Here is a 17,910-nt window from a genome sequence, read left to right as displayed (position 1 = left end):
TGACCTTACCCTTACGTATATCTTTCGTTCCTGTAGTTCTAGACATCAGTCGATTACCTTTAGGCGTCTAACTAGACCGCGTGACTGTTGATCTAGATGCCAACGCACCACACCCACATCTAGTCCAAACTCTGGTGTTATGTCGGTGAGCAGACATTTCTCTGTGGGGGAGATGTACCGAAGCTTGCAGTGAGATAAAGTACCAACCAATCAGCTTCTGGCTTAGTACATCTGTACATTTGTCTTCAACCAGCCAGGTGCGCTGTCCATGGTACTAAGGGTTATTCTGCCTAGTGATTGAGTGAGGGTAAGGGGCACTTTATTCAGATTGATTCGGTCCTCCATGTGTTTGCAATTCAGATTGTCTCGGTCCTGCGCATGTGCAGACACAGGGTGTGTGCACCCACGGCAAACTTTCGGTTCACCAGGTGCATGCACCCTACACGCCGAGTGGGGGGTGGTGTGTAGGGGGGGCGGGTCCCATATCGCCTTTAGCATACAGCGGGGGGTGGGTCCAATATAGCCATTAGCATATGGGAACGCCCAGCGGTCCATGGGCGTTCTCAGGCTAATGAGGCCATGACGGGCAAGCAGGGGGCGGGTAGCTGACATCACCGGATGCACAGAGTGCCCGCAGCTTAGAGTGACTATATACTGTAGGTCTCTCTGAACTGCATGCGCGGGAGAAATAATTAGATGGTCGCCGACCATCGTATGATTTCTCCCTGCCTGCGAATGGGTGATTATGCAAATCATTCATTCGCCGCCATGCAGGGGTACTACGTGCGAGGGGGGGCGGCCGGCACTGTGGGCGGAGGGCGACGTCTGATGGACTTGCAAGGCTGTGAATTTCGCAGCCTTGCAAGTCAATCAGAATAAGGTCCCAAGTCAGCTTATGTTGGCTGTAAGGCGATAAATGTTCCTCAATGTCATCACCCAACCGTGCGCAATATCCATGGCGCTAGCAGGGAGACTCACCAGGTAAAGGATATAGCAACGTGTGATATCAGGATATAGAAGATTGATCTGTTCTATATCCTCGGCCCATGTTTGTTGGAGGGGTCCAGAAGGGGCAAAGGTTTGCTGCCACCCACCCTTCTGCTTGCAGTATATACATTCCTTGTGATGCAAGCAGGCCCCTCCTCCTCTGTGGGCCCATCTTCCCAGTGACTTATTCAGGAAGATGGTGTCGCACAGTGAAAGCAAAGTACCATACCCTCTAGTGCACAGGTACCATCATCCCAAATATCACTGGGAAGATGGCACCACTGAGGAGGGGGACCATAAGGTAAGAGTAACACATTGATACCCGCGTCCCCTTTACAGCACGCGGGGCTGCTTTTTTACACCCCCCCCCCCCCAGATCAGGTCACGCCCATAAACAGTCCCTGGGCACGATGTTGGTCTCTGTGGCCCTGGATTTGGCCCAGGGGCCTGACATGACAGCACCAGGCTACTAGCGACCTATGCCCTATTATGCTTCAGGAAGAATGGGTACATCTGATATGTTTACCAGTTATATACTCGCCCTCATCACCCGCGCCATGCACATTGTAACTGGACGCATCTGTACATATACATATATGTGTATATCAGGAAACTAACCACAATACACTACTAAGTACCAAATTGTAATACAAAATACAAACTTTCAATAAAATACTTCAAGAATTATCAAAGTGGTGGCACCCCCACGAGGTCTCTCACGAGCGCAGGAAATGTTTCTCCTAAAAGTGTGCCTTATAGATTGTAAATACTGTATATACACATACATACCTGACTTATTGGAGGAACCCTTGGGTGACCCACAGATGTGAAAGTGGATGTTAGGCCACACAGATGTCCTTAACCTGGGATACTGGGTCTATTGGTAACAGTTGGTATACAGCAGTAATTACAGGTAATCAGGGTCTCACACCTGGGAGGTAAGCGCAGTGGGCGGGGCACGCCAGCTCATGCTTGATCCCACATTGCTGCTGAAGTACATACTTGCCTACTTTTGAAAACTAGAATCAGGGAGATTACAGTTGGTAGTAGAATTTTGCACAGCGCCCCATTGAGGGGGCGTGTCATGCTCCACCCAAAGGGCGTGTCTAGTTCCATATATGGAGAGATTGTGAAAATAAATTGTGAACATGGCACCTAGAAGCGTGGGTGTGTACCGCTACATCTGAGAGGAATCTTTTAAAATGACATATATAATTGTAGATGGGGCCCAAAGTAGTTAGTAAGAGATACTATAATTTGTAAAGTGCTGGGAAATAGTGCTGATAATTCAATGTAAATGTATCTATCTCTCATTCCTTTTTTTCCCCAAAATGTAACAGTGTAATATGGGCTAGGTGACATGAGGGAGATTGCTAGACTAATGAGGGGGAGAGGGAGATTGCTGTTATTTCAGGGAGTCTCCTGCAGAATGCAGGAGGGTAGGCAACTCTGATAGTAGGACTAAAAAGCCGTCAAAATGACAGATAATTCCCTCTGCTCCTACCTCCAGTCTCTGTTTGCACAACTCCCTCTCTCCATATCCAGCAAGTTTGAAACAGATAATTTTGCTTTTACTTTCTGTTAAGGAGTATTTGGTCTGTGGCTTGGCCTTTAGTGGTCACTGGCGGTACTTCACCTCCGGGGTGAGGAGGTTAGCCATATATATATATATATATATATATATATATATATATATATATGTAGCAAAAGAACGGGCACTCAGGGTCTTGAATAGTGGTAAAAGCAGAGACTGTTTATTCAGTCATAACGTCCCTCTACGTTTCGGGGTCTCCCCCTTCGTCAGGACAGGTAAGTTATACCACTTACCTGTCCTGACGAAGGGGGAGACCCCGAAACGTAGACGGACGTTATGACTGAATAAACAGTCTCTGCTTTTACCACTATTCAAGACCCTGAGTGCCCGTTCTTTTGCTACTTATCTACAAGGGGCTGAAAGGTCCCTATCGTTGGCACCTGGGCACGTTCAACACCCTTTGGCTACCCCAAGTCCTGCTGTGCCGGATCCCTCCTCTGTGTGTATATATATATATATATATATATATATATATATATATATGCAAGGGGGGATGGTGGCACTCCAAGCAATCCTGATTTGGGTGTTTGCAAAGCTGATGAAGCGGTGCCCGTCCACTGTAGTGCTGTAAATTTGCAAGGGGGGTGGGGGGCGGCGGCACTCGCAAATAATGAGACCACACCAAAATAGGTGACCAACGTTTCGAGGCGAGTTGCCTCTTTATCGAGGTGCTCAAAATATATTTTTGAGCACCTTGATAAAGAGGCAACTCGCCTCGAAACGTTGGTCACCTATTTTGGTGTGGTCTCATTATTTGCGAGTGCCGCCGCCCCCCACCCCCCTTGTATGTATATATATATATATATATTATAGATGTGCTGTGCACCATCGGGGAGGCGTGTCACAATCTATTTAAAGGGCGTGTCTATCTCCAGTATGTACAGTATATAGTGTACTGCCCACAATACAGAATTTCTTGTTTGCAGCTATATATTCAGTGTGATATTTATTTTTCTCTCACTGAGCACAGTATACAATAAATGCCAAATGCAATATGTCCTTGTGTGAATTCATCCCTAAGCATATAAGTAAGTTTTTGATGTATTAAATGTTATTTTATTGTGAGCACTGTACTGTCTGCAAATTATTGGGGAACGGTTGAAATGTCAACCCAGTGGTGTCGACCTAATGACTGTCGACCTAAGTGGGGTCGACAATATGATCCACACCCAATTATAGGTACTACCAGTGGCCTATCCATAATGGTTGCAGTGTGCATGGTGCACAGGGGCCCACACCGTGCATGCTGCACCCATTTTCTAATACTCTCCGGAGTCCAGCGGCGGCAGAAGTGCTTCTGAAATCAATGGAAAAATTGCGAAGCGGCTATGGCATGAATGAAGAAGGCAAGTCAGATGCTTGGTTGCATAGGGAGAGGTATCAGCAGTAGAAAGAAAAAAGTAATAATGCCACTGTATAGGTCATTGGTCATTGGTACGACCTCATCTAGGGGGTTATTCAGATTCACTCAGAAAGGCACAATCACTCTCTAATGGACAAAACCATGTGCACTGCAGGTGGGGCTGATGTAACATGTGCAGAGAGAGAGTTACATTTGGGTGTTTTATTGTTTCTGTGCAGGGTAAATACTGGCTGCTTTATTTTTACACTGCAATATAGATATCAGTTTGAAGTACACCCCCCACCCAAATCTAACTCTCTCTGCACATGTTACATCAGCCCCACCTGCAGTGCATATGGTTTTGTCCATTAGAGAGTGATTGTGCCTTTCCGAGTGAATCAGAATAACCCCCCTAGAGTATTGTGTTCAGTTCTGGAGGCCATATCTCCAGAAGGATATAAATACATTATTGACTGTACAAAGAAGGGCAACTAAAATGGTGCATGGCCTACATCACAAAACGTACCAGGAAAGACTAAAAGATCTTAATATGTATAGTTTAGAGCAGAGAAGGGAAAGGGGGGACATGATAGAAACTTTCAAATATATCAAGGGTTTTAACAAGGTACAGGTGGGATATATTCTTCACAGGAAGAGGAGCAGCAGAACACGAGGACATGCACTGACACTAGAGGAAGGAAGGTACAGGTGGGAGACATTCTTCACAGGAAGAGGAGGGAGTGTGAATCCAGGGGCATTAGCGCCTAGATCTAGACTGCAAGCCATTGAATTTAGCGTGTACATGGGGGACACAGCGGTGTGCCGGGGTGTGTACTTTACAAGCCCCGGCACGTCAGCGTTTTGCCCGGGGTGTGTCCACTTGCCCCCGTTGTTGTCAGCGGTGCCCAGGTGCTGCCTATTTCACTGTGGAACTACAAGTACCACAGTGACCTGCCAGCGCCTGGGCAGCTCGCTGCTGCTGCTGCCCGGCCGCCACGCTGTTTACGTAGCTGTCAGTACAGCTAGAGCGGCACAAGCACACTCTGTCTGAGCTAGAGCGGCACGCGCACGGTTAATCAGAGCCTCTGGTAGTCTGCCAAGTTTCTGAGCCAGAGTGTGCGCGCGGCGGCGCTGTGAAACTACAGAAGTACCTGATAATATATAGAATTGGGTTGGTTGCTATGGGCAACATCCCATCTTCAATATAACTCCCATCTTAGTAAATTTACCCCAATGGGAGTTGTCAGCAGGGACTCCGGAGCAGATGCAGGAAGTCACAGTGATTACAGCAAATTACTGTCCAACTCCATAGTGGCATCACTGGCAGAATCTGAAGAATCCAGGAGATTAGAAGTGGTATGCTGGGCAGCAGGAGCCCCATGCAGGATACAGGAGGTTCGGCAACTATGCTGAACTATCTGACGTCCAAGCTGGGCTTACAAATGGTGAACTACAAGTTTCAGCACAACGTGTTCAAAAGTACAGAACTTTCTGTGGGAACATAATGAGCTGGAACCTTAATAATTCAACTAATTATTACTAACTAATAAAGTGGTTAATGGTCAATCTCTAATCAATTACAGAAGCCGCAATAAACAGAAAGACGCACACGATTGGTCACTGCAACCAGGTTTGTATCAGATACACACCACAGCATTATCCTGTTACAGCCAGAAATACAGGTTATATCATTCCTGAAGTTATACTGTCCCCCAAAAACCTATGACTTTATTATAGGTGCACCCCTGCATGATGCACACCTGGGTGCATTGATCACAGTGTGCTATGTAACATTCTAAAAAGCCATAGGGCCAGATATACTAAGCTTCAAAAGTGATAAAATGGAGAGTGGTAAACAACCAGCCAATGAACTCCTAAAGGCCATTTTTAAAACAAAGCCTGCAGCTGGCAGTTAGCAGCTGATTAGTTGGTCGTTTATCACTCTCTATTTTATCACTTTTCAAGGCTTAGTACATCTCGCCCATAAAAATTGATCAGGAAACACCTGGCAACAAGCAAGAAACCCCTGGCAACAAGCATAGAAAGCTCTGGCAACGAGCATGTAACCCCTGGCAAATAGCAGGAAACCCCTAGCAACGAGCATAGAAACCCCTTGAAACAAGCAAGAAGCCCCTGACAACAAGCATAGAAACCTCTGGCAACGAGCATAGAAAGCTCTGTCAATGAGCATGTAACCCCCTGGCAATGAGCATGTAACCCTTTGCAATGAGCAAGAAAACCCTGGAAACGACCATAGAAACCTCTGGCAATGAGCAGAAACCCTTGGCAACAAGCAAGAAACCCCTGTCAATGAGCATAGAATCCTCTGGTAATAAGCATGTAACCCCTGACAACAAGCATGCAAGTAAAATATAAATTATATATGGGGGAGGGGAAAAAATTGTTCGGGGGGCGGCACAATTTCTAATTACACTACTGGGCTAGTAGTGATACCATCTGGAAGCTGAGGGGTCTCGCCGGTATAGGTTTGGCCCCTGTTACCTGCCCATGTTCTGCTTGTATTGATCCCTGTGATCACACTTGGAGCTGACTGGATTTGCATCATATTAATGAATGAATGATTTCCAGCCTTGCATCTTGTTTGATGTAGACATTATTCTGAGTTAGAGGTCCCAAGGTGTATTAGGCTCACAGCTTGAGATGTCACCTCCCCATGTCCCGCTGTGAGGAGGAGGGAAGCCCCCTGAATAGCTTTGAAGTGGGAATCAGAACTTCACAGACTCTACTGATCTCCCCACCTCCAGGCATCATCATGGAAATGTAATTTCTTTAGAAGTCTACCAGATACGTAGCACATAACATGCGCTTCCATATGTACTATCTCCCCTGGCCCTGATCACTCCAGTTGCTGTACCTCACTGAGGACTTGTAACTGGTATCTTGTAAGCAATGGAGATATACAGTAGCAATACCACTTGTGATCTGCAGGTGCATATAGGCCCCAAACTACTGACAGTGAGCACATGCAGACAGCCATAGACTGAGAGTTATATACTGGGAGGAACAGGGTCCCCAGCAGCACAGAGTATATCAGGAGATGAGGGATGTGTCAGTGAGGACAGGTCTGCATGTGACAGGGGCAGTGACATGATGTGAGGAGGGGAATGGGGGCAGCAAGAAGCCACAGACTGAGAGTTATATAGTGGGAGGAGCAGAGTCCCCAGCAGCACAGAGTATATAAGGAGATGAGTGATGTGTCAGTGAGGACAGGGCTGTATGTGACAGGGGCAGTGACATGATGTGAGGAGGGGAATGGGGGCAGCAAGAAGCCACAGACTGAGAGTTATATAGTGGGAGGAGCAGAGTCCCCAGCAGCACAGAGTATATAAGGAGATGAGTGATGTGTCAGTGAGGACAGGGCTGCATGTGACAGGGGCAGTGACATGATGTGAGGAGGGGAATGGAGGCAGCAGGAAGCCACAGACTGAGAGTTATATAGTGGGAGGAGCAGAGTCCCCAGCAGCACAGAGTATATAAGGAGATGAGTGATGTGTCAGTGAGGACAGGGCTGTATGTGATAGGGGCAGTGACATGATGGGAGGCGGGTGGCAGCAGGAAGCCATAGACTGAGAGTTATAGAGTGGGAGGAGCAGGGTCCTCAGCAGCACAGAGTATATCAGGAGATGAGTGATGTGCATACTTACCTACCCTCCCGGAATGGCCGGGAGGGTCCCGAAAATCGGGACCCCCCTCCCGGCCCCCCGGCAGGGTGGGCAAGACTCTCACATTTAGCAGGCCCCTCCGCATCCACCCCCACCTCCCCTCCCTCTGCTGGTGAAATACCTGCTACCCAGACCAGACCCCGTCGCTGCCCGTATCTCGCCGCTACCAGCTGCTTGGACCCGGACGCTGCCCGGATCCCTCTGCTGCCAGCTCCCTGCCGCTGTCCGCCCCGGCACATAGGTGTGTGCCAGCGGTGCTTCACCTACTGATCGGAACCAACACATTGTGGGTGCTAAAAAGTGCCAGTGATGTGCCACTGATCCAAAAGATTCAATCTGTAGGGTCCATCCGACCCTATGCGCATGGGACCGTGCATCGAGTCCAGGGGGATGTCAAACATATCCAATTTGATCCAATTTCTCCATTGCGATTGGGTGAAATCAGGCCAAATCTAGTGTATGGGGGCCTTGAGAATTATACGGTAGAAGGAGCAGGGTAACATCAGAGCCTCCGAGCAGGGGCTGGTGGTGGTCACACTATCAGAGCCCAGCCTGTTTCCACACAGTGAATGGCTTCCAGCATGCTGATTGGTGGATGGCACAGCAGCACAGAGTGCATCAGGCTCCTGTCCCATTGTTGCAGGAAGATTGTTATATCAAAGTCATTTCCATATGATACAAAGTGCATCAATTCCATTACCATAATCTGGTCTGCGGTGATTCGGACTGATGACTCAGTACATTATTCCTGTGCACCTATTTTAATTCTGTTTATGAACCGTTTGGACTGTTGGGTTGTTTTGTATATTAATATTAATAAGAAAAAGGTACTGGGTGCACATTTGGATCCTCAGCGAGACTTCCATCACGATTTCCCAGCGCAGCTTGAAGTCCTCAGCGAGACACTTCTACAACATGACAGCACTGCATCCATAATCATACGTCCAATTAGTTGTCACCGTGGAAAAAGAATGTGACTGACAGCTGAAGAACGTAGGAAATATACCTCACGTGATTCTCCGCATCAGCGACTCTGTGCTTTCATCAGAAGCTGAGTAATTGGGGACTTTAAGTTGCCATGTTACATCTATGTCTCGCTGGCGGCTTTAGGCTGCGCTGATAATGCCGCCATTTGTGTATGAATCTGGGTGTTTCATTCCTAGAATCTGCGAATGATGGAAATACAGAATGTGGCCTATTACATCTCTGGTCCATAATAGTAGCTGTAGGGGGCGGGGAGGAAGAGACTTTATTATAGGTGTCAGATGATACATTTACTTTACCAAGTCACCACCGCACCCCTCCAGCTGTTCTGACCTAGCTGCCCCCCATCCTCACCCTCCCTGAGTTGGCAACCATAGGGTTATAAAGTACCAGCCAATCAGATGTCATGTTTAAAAAAAATGTAAATTAGATGCTGATAGGTTGGGAGTGGGAAAGCCCAGAAGCTCAGGGACCCCTGAGTGGCAGAACAGGGTGTGCTGTTGCACCACGCCCACTTTTGGGAGGTATATGTAAACGTCCTTTCCTATAGCTAGCAGGTGATATGTGTGGGCAGCATAGGACTCAGGACAGGAAGGCTCAGACTGTCAGCTGCCATGCACAACCGCCTCTTTCAGCTGCCATGCACAGAAAGCCCTATGTCTATGTCAGCGATGGCTAACCTTGACACCCCAGCTGTTGTTGAACTGCACATCCCAGCATGCCCTACATTTTAAGCATGGACAAATAGCAAAACTGTAGCAGAGCATGCTGGGATGTGTAGTTCTACAACAGCTGTAGTGTCAAGGTTAGCCATCACTGGCCTATGTCATCACAAATGCACGGAATGGGCTAATCTGGGAAGGGTTACTGTACCCTACATGCCACTATAGTCCAACATGAATGCAGCTGCGAGGCTAATCTTCCTAGCCAGACGTTCATCATCTGCACAGCTACTCTGTCAGTCACTTCATTGGTTACCTGTGTTCTACCGTATTCAATGCAAAATTACTTACACACAAAGCCATAAACCAAACCACACACAAAAAACAGGGGTGGTGCCAGTCGCATTGGAGATACTACATTTAATATAAGGTTTTTGGGGGACCCCTTTCAAGAAGTATATCAATTTTATTGGGATTCTTTTACTGATAGATTTCTGTAGGGGGTGCTACCATCGGACACAAGGCGAGACAATTTTTCAAGAGAAGGAAAGAGTGTCACTACGTGGTGCACATGAAAGAAAAATTAAGTAAAAATTAACTTTTATTGATTTCTTGATAAAACGTTGCGAAATATTGACATAAAAATTACACAAAATGACAAGGACAGTGTGGTTAAAAAGGATACTTGATCCTAGCACTGTGGTTCACCAAGAAAAGACACTCTTTTTCTGTCCACTTAAACATGTCCTCTCCGTGTCTGTGGTAGCACACCCTCGCATCTATAGATATTTAATTGATAATATTATATAAGGAGGGTCCACCCGTGCATAATAACAAACTTTATTTCTGTGCGACTGACAACCCTTCCTAAATTTCTCTAGCACTGTGGTTCCCCTCCACACTGCTTCCCCACTGTATATATCAGTTTTTTTGGCAGCAAACGTTACACAAAGATTGTATACTGCAGCCTTATTTGTTCCTACCCTTTTACAAGTTATAGTCAGATTGGCTCCCTTGTGGAGTCTCTCAGTGTGTACATCACGGTAGTATGGCAAATAGATTGTATGGCTACAATGTAGCGAGTGGCTGTTAATAAGCAGTTAGATATACAGTATCGGGCAATGCGTACTGCACCACAGCCCTTGGTGGGGGCAAGTGATGCGTACCCGCACAGACCGCTGAGATTCTCTGAGCCGGTCGGGTGCAGCGTGCGGATGGTATTTCCGACGCTGTGTCACTCTCAGCCGCTCACGGGGAGACAGTCGGCCGTGCGTGCCTCCGGATGCTGGAAGGGGATCGGGGTTAGGTAAGTATGCTACCACCGATGCCCTGTCCGCTCCGATACCAGTAGACAGACGGTGGTGGGCGCCACACACATCGCCGCTCTGGTAGCTCGGACCCAGTGTCGACTGGCGTCCGTGGGTAACGCTGCTAATTTAAGCTAAACATAAATCAAAATGCATCAATGGGGGAAGGGGAGCAGGAGGATGCCCACACAGTGGTACATCGGTCTGCGTACGCTTCGCAAACACGCTTCTTCAGGATCTGAAGAAGCGTGTTTGCGAAGCGTAAAAAATCTTCTCTCATCTCATAGTGTCTTCCAACCGAACCTCTATGCTCCTCACAAGATCCACGTCTCTCATCCACACTCATTACTCGCTCCCATTCCTGACTGCAGGACTTTCTTCGGGCTTCACCCACTCTGTGGAATGCCCTCCCAAGCTCAATAAGACTCTCCTCCAGTCTCCAAACCTATAAGCGTTCCCTGAAAACTCACCTCTTCAGGCAGCCTATCAAATTCCAGAACCAGCCACTTAACCTTCATATACCGTTCCTATCTAATCACATCTCCACTATACAGTCCACACATATCCACTCCTATCTAATCACATCCGCACTGTACAGTCCACACATATCCACCTTTATCCAATCACATCCCCACTGTACAGGTCACACATATCCTCTCTTATCCAATCACATCCCCACTGTACAGGTCACACATATCCTCTCCTTTCCAATCACATCCCCACTGTGCAGGTAACACATATCCTCTCTTATCCAATCACATCCCCACTGTACAGGTCACACATATCCTCTCCTATCCAATCACATCCCCACTGAACAGGCCATACATATCCACTCTTATCCAATCACATCCCCACTGTACAGGTCACACATATCCTCTCCTATCCAATCACATCCCCACTGTACAGTCCACACATATCCTCTCCTTTCCAATCACATCCCCACTGTACAGGTCACACATATCCTCTCTTATCCAATCACATCCCCACTGTACAGGTCACACATATCCTCTCTTATCCAATCACATCCCCACTGTACAGGTCACACATATCCACTCTTATCCAACCACATCCCCACTGTACAGGTCACACATATCCTCTCCTATCCAATCACATCCCCACTGTACAGACCACACATATCCTCTCTTATCCAATCACATCCCCACTGTACAGGCCACACATATCCTCTCCTATCGAATCACATCCCCACTGTACAGGCCACACATATCCTCTCCTTTACAATCACATCCCCACTGTACAGACCACACATATCCTCTACTATCCAATCACATCCCCACTGTACAGACCACACATATTCTCTCCTATCCAATCACATCCCCACTGTACAGGTCACACATATCCTCTGCTATCCAATCACATCCCCACTGAACAGGCCACACATATCCACTCTCTTCTTTTTCACATTTTCCATCCTCCTGACCCCTGGCCAAACTGCTGGGCCACCGTATCATACAGCACATCCGGAACCTTTGCATTCTGGTGGAATTACTGCAATAAAGAATATCTATCCTTATGTATCCATGCCTATTTCCCTACAGATTGTAAGCTTGCGAGCAGGGCCCTTATACCTTTTGACTGTCTGTAAATACCCAGTTTGTTGTATCACTGTCTCCTTTTGTAAAGCACAATGGAATCTGCTGCGCTATATAAGAAACTGTTAATAAATAAATAATAAATAAATACCCTGCTGGCTGACTTTACATATATCCACCCTAGCAGACACCTCAGGGGCATGGCCAAGCTCTTCACATCACTAAGCCCCGCCCTCAGTGCAGAAGAATGCTGCAAATCACATTATAGTGGCCCCACTTCACTATTGAACGGTCAATCCCCAAAATTTGTGAGTCTCCTAGACCTTCTGGGGGAGTAAGTACTGTAAGTATATTCTGTACCTAGAAAGCGAACATGGGGGATTGGGAATAGTTCCATAGGAAACTTTGCTAGGCTTTTGGGCATCAAAGCAGGTATGAGATAAAACACGGGGTAACCATTCTCTAGTCAAGAGCACAATACCAGACCTTGGTACTTTGCAACACAGGACCGGGGGATGCCACGTTATCATGGGAAATGACCGGATGTAGAAGATGTTGCCATCAGATAACCCAGTTGCTACAAGGTCAGTTCCCAGGGACCATGGGCAGGTGGACATGGGACCCTGAAAATGTGCTACAAAAGAGGTGGTGTATAGCGGTACAGTAGGTATAAACACCAACACGCCATTAGACCACACCCTAGAGGCCATAAGATGACAACTACTGGATCAGTCATCAGAACTTCACCTAACAGACCATTACATTGGAAACACATACACGATGAGCTACTGTATGTAGAACATCTTTGTACTAAGACGGCCTCTAGCCATATGCTGGGTTTGATACTGGTCTTTATCATTAATGGCCCTGGCCCCTAGGTGCGCCACATTGTAATCGTACTTGTGTATGCGGAGTACCAAAAAACACACAGGCATACGCTCATCTCATGTACGTAGGGTTATACGTCATTCTGATGAGCAGAATTTGGCACACACGCTACAATGTGCCAGCGCTACAATCCACGCGTTCAGCTTCTGCAACGCCTTTCTGTGCTCTGGTCATTCGCGTCGCGTGTAGTCTGTGACTGGAGCTGGGACAGTTACTTCTGCGGTTCGACGTGTTTGGGGTAGGCATGTGAAGCCACCTTCCGCCTGCGGAATATGCAGATATTTTGGGTAATATTCTAAACCCAGAATCCTATTTTCATGTTTACGTGTATCTTTATTCATGCGTTTCAGCCGCCATATTGGAAGTAATACAAGTCTCCGCCCATAAGTGCGTCTACGTTTATGGGTAATCCCTTACACACCGATGCGTTTTGTCACCCACAATTCCCACGCATGGACATTCATGGTTAAAAGAGGGTAATCAGAAACGTATATGTCTCACGTGAACGTGGAGCCACACCATGTTTATACCTATATCCCTCATTAAAGATGACATTTTTATCCCTCAACTACATATTTAATTACTACCTAGTGCTTTCATTCAATATCACCAATACGCATCCCCTTTTTCCATGCTGTGTTCAATTACACAATTATATGCATTGTGCACCTAGTGGAAAAGTGACAGGGAAGGAGGGGGGGGGGGGGTGAGGGGAATGTATCATACTAGATAGAACACTAGAGCAGTTTCCCATAGCAACCACCTTCTACCTATAATATCAGTCTATAAAATGAGTTATTGTACAAGTGTTGGCGTTGCCCATAGCAACTAGATTCTATCCTTTTCTAGGATGCAATACAGAAATTATAACTAGTGTAGTATCTCATAGCAACCAGATATCATTATTTTATTATTTTCTAGGATGAAATGTAGAAATGATAGCTAGTGTAGAATCTCAGTGGTTGATATGGTCAAATTCTCCACTTTCTCTCTTCAGAAGTGTTGGCGTTGCTGATAGCAACAACATATTCTAGGATGAAGTAGAGAAATGATAGCTAGTGTAGAACCTCGATGGTTACTTTCGGCAACTTCTCCACAGTCTCTCTTCAGTAGTGGTTGCTCAAAGCAACCATATTCTATCATTTTCAAGGATGCAATATAGAAATGTTAGTTAGTGTAGAATCTCAGTGGTTGCTATGGGCAACACCACTTTTAATTGAAGTTTTAGGAAATCTACCCCTTATGCCGGTTACGCACAAGGTGAATAATTGGAAGATATATTGTTCCGACAGCGAACGGAACGATATATCTAACACAACACTCAGTGTGTACCCACAGTCCCGTTCTTTGTGGGCCGTCCTGTCAATGGTCCATTCATACAGTTCTCTAGAAATGCGCTTGCAGGCTTCCGGCCTATGATGGCCTCCATTGCCTTGTCGCTGTATTTCCCAAACTCCGCCCTTAAGGTACCCTGATAGCCCAGGTTTGTAGGATCTCCATATTAGGGTACAGATGGTTAGATTAAATTGACTGAGTTTTAAACCAAGTGTGCTCCTTTATAGATATCCCTAAAACCTGGAATGTTAAGAGTTTGATATATTTTATGGACTGGAAATGGAAGAGCGCCCCCGGTGGATAAAAATATGACAACTGACAAAACACCTCCATCTCTCATTATGTTTAGCAAGAAACCAATCACCAAAGCTGTCCTCTCCTATCACAATGGTAAATGTCTGAATGTGATCTATGACTTCTGCCAGTGGGAGCTGCCAGGGAGAGAGCCGCTACCAGGCAGCGATGCCCACTAAATTCTCATATCAATTCCTGGCCTGCATTATACAAGGGGACCCATTCTGCTCCCACCTAGCAGCGCCCCTCTGCCGGCTGCTACGTGCCCAGACACAAGCCGGTTCTGAGTCTGCCTAGTACACTGCGTTCTACACCTCATCTCAAGTCACACACTTGCCAAAGGCTCCGTTCATTTAAATAAGAGAGGGGGGTCCCCGCAGACTCCCAGCCCCCTTCCCAAATGGTGGATACGACTTGAATGCAATGAGAACGAGCGAGCACGGAATACGATTGGACTCGCAGTCTGTGTGTTCGCAGCCGCGCGCTCTCATCCCACAATGTTTAAAAGGCACACTGTCTGTGGCCCGATGCCAGCGATGCCCCCAGGGAACCGCTCTTGGTAAAAGTAATTGAATCATTGAATTAATCCAAATACTATCTGCCCCGTCCTCCGGAGACGTCTCTGCTCTTCCCGGGAATGTTGAATGAATAAGAAATCAAACGCTGGTATTAGATTGTTATTGCAATTAGGGATATATAGGTGCAAAACCACCGCACAAGCTAATACATTATATTATATGCACATATATAGGATCAGTATCATCGTTGTAGTCAGTGTGATCATTGCATTGCTGGATATTTTGTGTTGGTATTTTTATAACACATTGTGTTGGTGCTATTCCCGGTTGGGAAAGGAACAGTAAATGATGCCAAGATTATTATTTTGACAGTAAAAAAATGAATGTATCGCCCAACTGGACCCATCCACATCAGGACCAAATGTATTAGAATCATCCCTGCCTCCTGCCCCCCCCCTGGGGCAGTGATCTTCCCCTGACAGGAGAGGATCAGTCACAAAACCTCAGCTCCCAAACCCGGAGATCTTTTGTCTGGTAGACACATAATGAATCCAAACAGCTGTTCACAACAAAGCCCCTTAATGGACCGTGTGTAACTCCCGCCGTCCCCACTATTTCCCAGCTCTCTATGCCGCTGTCCACGGCTCAATAAAACCACTTACAGTAGGTTAAATGTCTGTTAATTCACATTATGACAATCTAATTTGCAACGACTATTTGGGAATAGAGAAAGACACACACACACACACACACATATATACACAATACATTCCACTGGAATTACAGTGATAGAACGAAACAAGAAGAGGTACAATGTCTCACCCTTCCGTGGAAGTCATAATGGGTCAAAGTTCGGTCTCTCAGCCGGAGGCTCCCTAGGACTGGGTCACTTTTAGAAGATCTTTGGGAAGTCCGGTCGTGGTGACATAAGATGCGTCTGATAATCCCTGGAGTTACAGCGACGAAACAAACAAGGAGGCAAAGGGGGGGTGGGGGGGATGAGGAACAGGCACCTGCCTTTTGGGTTCAACGTCTCTCGGGCACCCAGACCTGGAATGACTTGAGGGCTCGCAGTGCTGCCCGTGGTGGAGACTGAGAGCTGATGCCAGGGGGAGGTGGACCTGGTGCACTGGCTTTGATCCTTTGCTTTCTCCTCTTCCAGGAGCTCTGTGTTGACCTGCTGCTGACTACAGCGGGATTGGAAGGTTTTAGTCTCCTAGCTGTGGATTTGCAGTCTATCCCTCTCTATTTTAGGCTGGTCTGACATCACTGGCAGTTGCTACTCCTTTAAATCCTCAGCTTTCCCTGAGAGCACACACACACACACACACACACACACACAGCAGTAGGCATCTCATTCTGATCTGGGGAGTCACAGGATGGGATTCTGGCATCTTAACGCGTAATTACCCCTAACGGGCACCGGGGACGCGCACAAAATTCACATTATTCCTGATTATTTATCCTGGGGTACAGGGAGAAAATAGAACATTTCGTTCAATTTGCATTTCCAGAAATAAAACCAGTAAAAGGAAAAGTGATGGATTGGTTGATGTTATCGGATACAAAGGAGCGGAATTTATTGAGGTGCCAGATTGGGGTAGGAGTCACGTTGGGCCAAATGTTAGGATTATTAGGAGAATTAGGGGCATATTTTACTAAGCAGTCCATTTTCAAAATCTAAATTTTTTGCTAGCCAGATTTAAAAGGGCAATCGCAGTAAATGCAAAGGTACTTGTGTACTAGCACGGCGCCCCGATAATTAGTCGCCCGATTTTTTAATCGAATCGCATGCCATACACCCCCCAAGTATAATTGTGAACCCGAAGCGTGGCGAGCGCAGCGAGCCCGCGAGGGGCGGCGGTACGCGTCCTACGACCTTTTCATACCCCCACTATCCACATCGGCGTGGAGTTGAGAATAGAAAGTGTGGCGAGCGCAGCGAGCCACCGAGTCCGAAGCGTGGAGAGCGCACGCGGATACCTGTGAAGCCCGTGAGGGGACGCGGATACCTGTGAAGGTATCCGCGTCCGCTCGCTGCGCTCGCCACACTTTCTATTCTGAACTCCACACTGACGTGGATAGTGGGGGTATGAAAAGGTCGTAGGACGCATACCGCCGCCCCTCGCGGGCTCGCTGCGCTCGCCACGCTTCGGGTTCACATTTATACTTGGGAGTGGCGTGGGGGTGCATTTAACCATTGTAACCACCCATTAGGGTGCTTATACAATTTATCATCGCATCGCATTGTATGGCATTGTACAACATCGGCCGATATCGCGTCGCATCGCATACCATCGCATGCGATATGGTCTGCGATGCGATGGGCGCCGTGCTAGTACACAACTACCAATGCAAATATCACGCTAGTTTTGCATTAAATATCATCGCCCTTTTAAATCAGGCAGTAAAATTCTGCGAGAATCTAGGGTTTTGGTAAACCACTGCTTAGTAAATATATGCGTCCAGTTATTAGTTTAATGACCTAGACTTAAATGTGCAAATGTATTATTCAGGTCCTTATAGATAAGTTTGATAGGCAGGGGTACATTTTACTAAATATTCTCTTTAGAGCAGTGGTGTCAAACTCATGGCCCTTCAGCTGTTGTGGAACTATACATCCCAGCATGCCCTGCCACAGTTTTAGCAATCCATTATATAAAATCTGTGACAGGGCATGCTGGGATGTGTAGTTCTACAACAGCTGGAGGGGCATGAGTTTTGACACCACTGCTGTAGCGAAACATAATTTCTCTATTGCATCCT

The 17,910-nt window shown here is 46.9% G+C and overlaps 1 protein-coding gene across 1 annotated transcript in view; it reads right to left on the bottom strand.

Annotated features, from left to right (window-relative positions):
- SLC1A2 (solute carrier family 1 member 2) overlaps positions 1–16,640 on the bottom strand; it is a 104,219-nt gene extending 87,579 nt beyond the window's left edge. The window contains exon 1 of the mRNA XM_083163879.1: positions 15,967–16,640. Coding sequence (XP_083020005.1) covers positions 15,967–15,983 — 17 coding nt within the window. The 5' untranslated portion in view covers positions 15,984–16,640. The remainder of the gene's footprint in view (positions 1–15,966) is intronic.
- Between the last annotated feature and the right edge of the window lie 1,270 nt (positions 16,641–17,910).

The sequence above is a fragment of the Crinia signifera genome, chromosome 11 (assembly GCF_055691185.1).
Source record: "Crinia signifera chromosome 11, ASM5569118v1, whole genome shotgun sequence".
NCBI classification, from domain to species: domain Eukaryota; kingdom Metazoa; phylum Chordata; class Amphibia; order Anura; family Myobatrachidae; genus Crinia; species Crinia signifera.
Note: the sequence above shows the minus strand (reverse complement) of the source record. Positions and strands in the feature narration are given on the sequence as shown.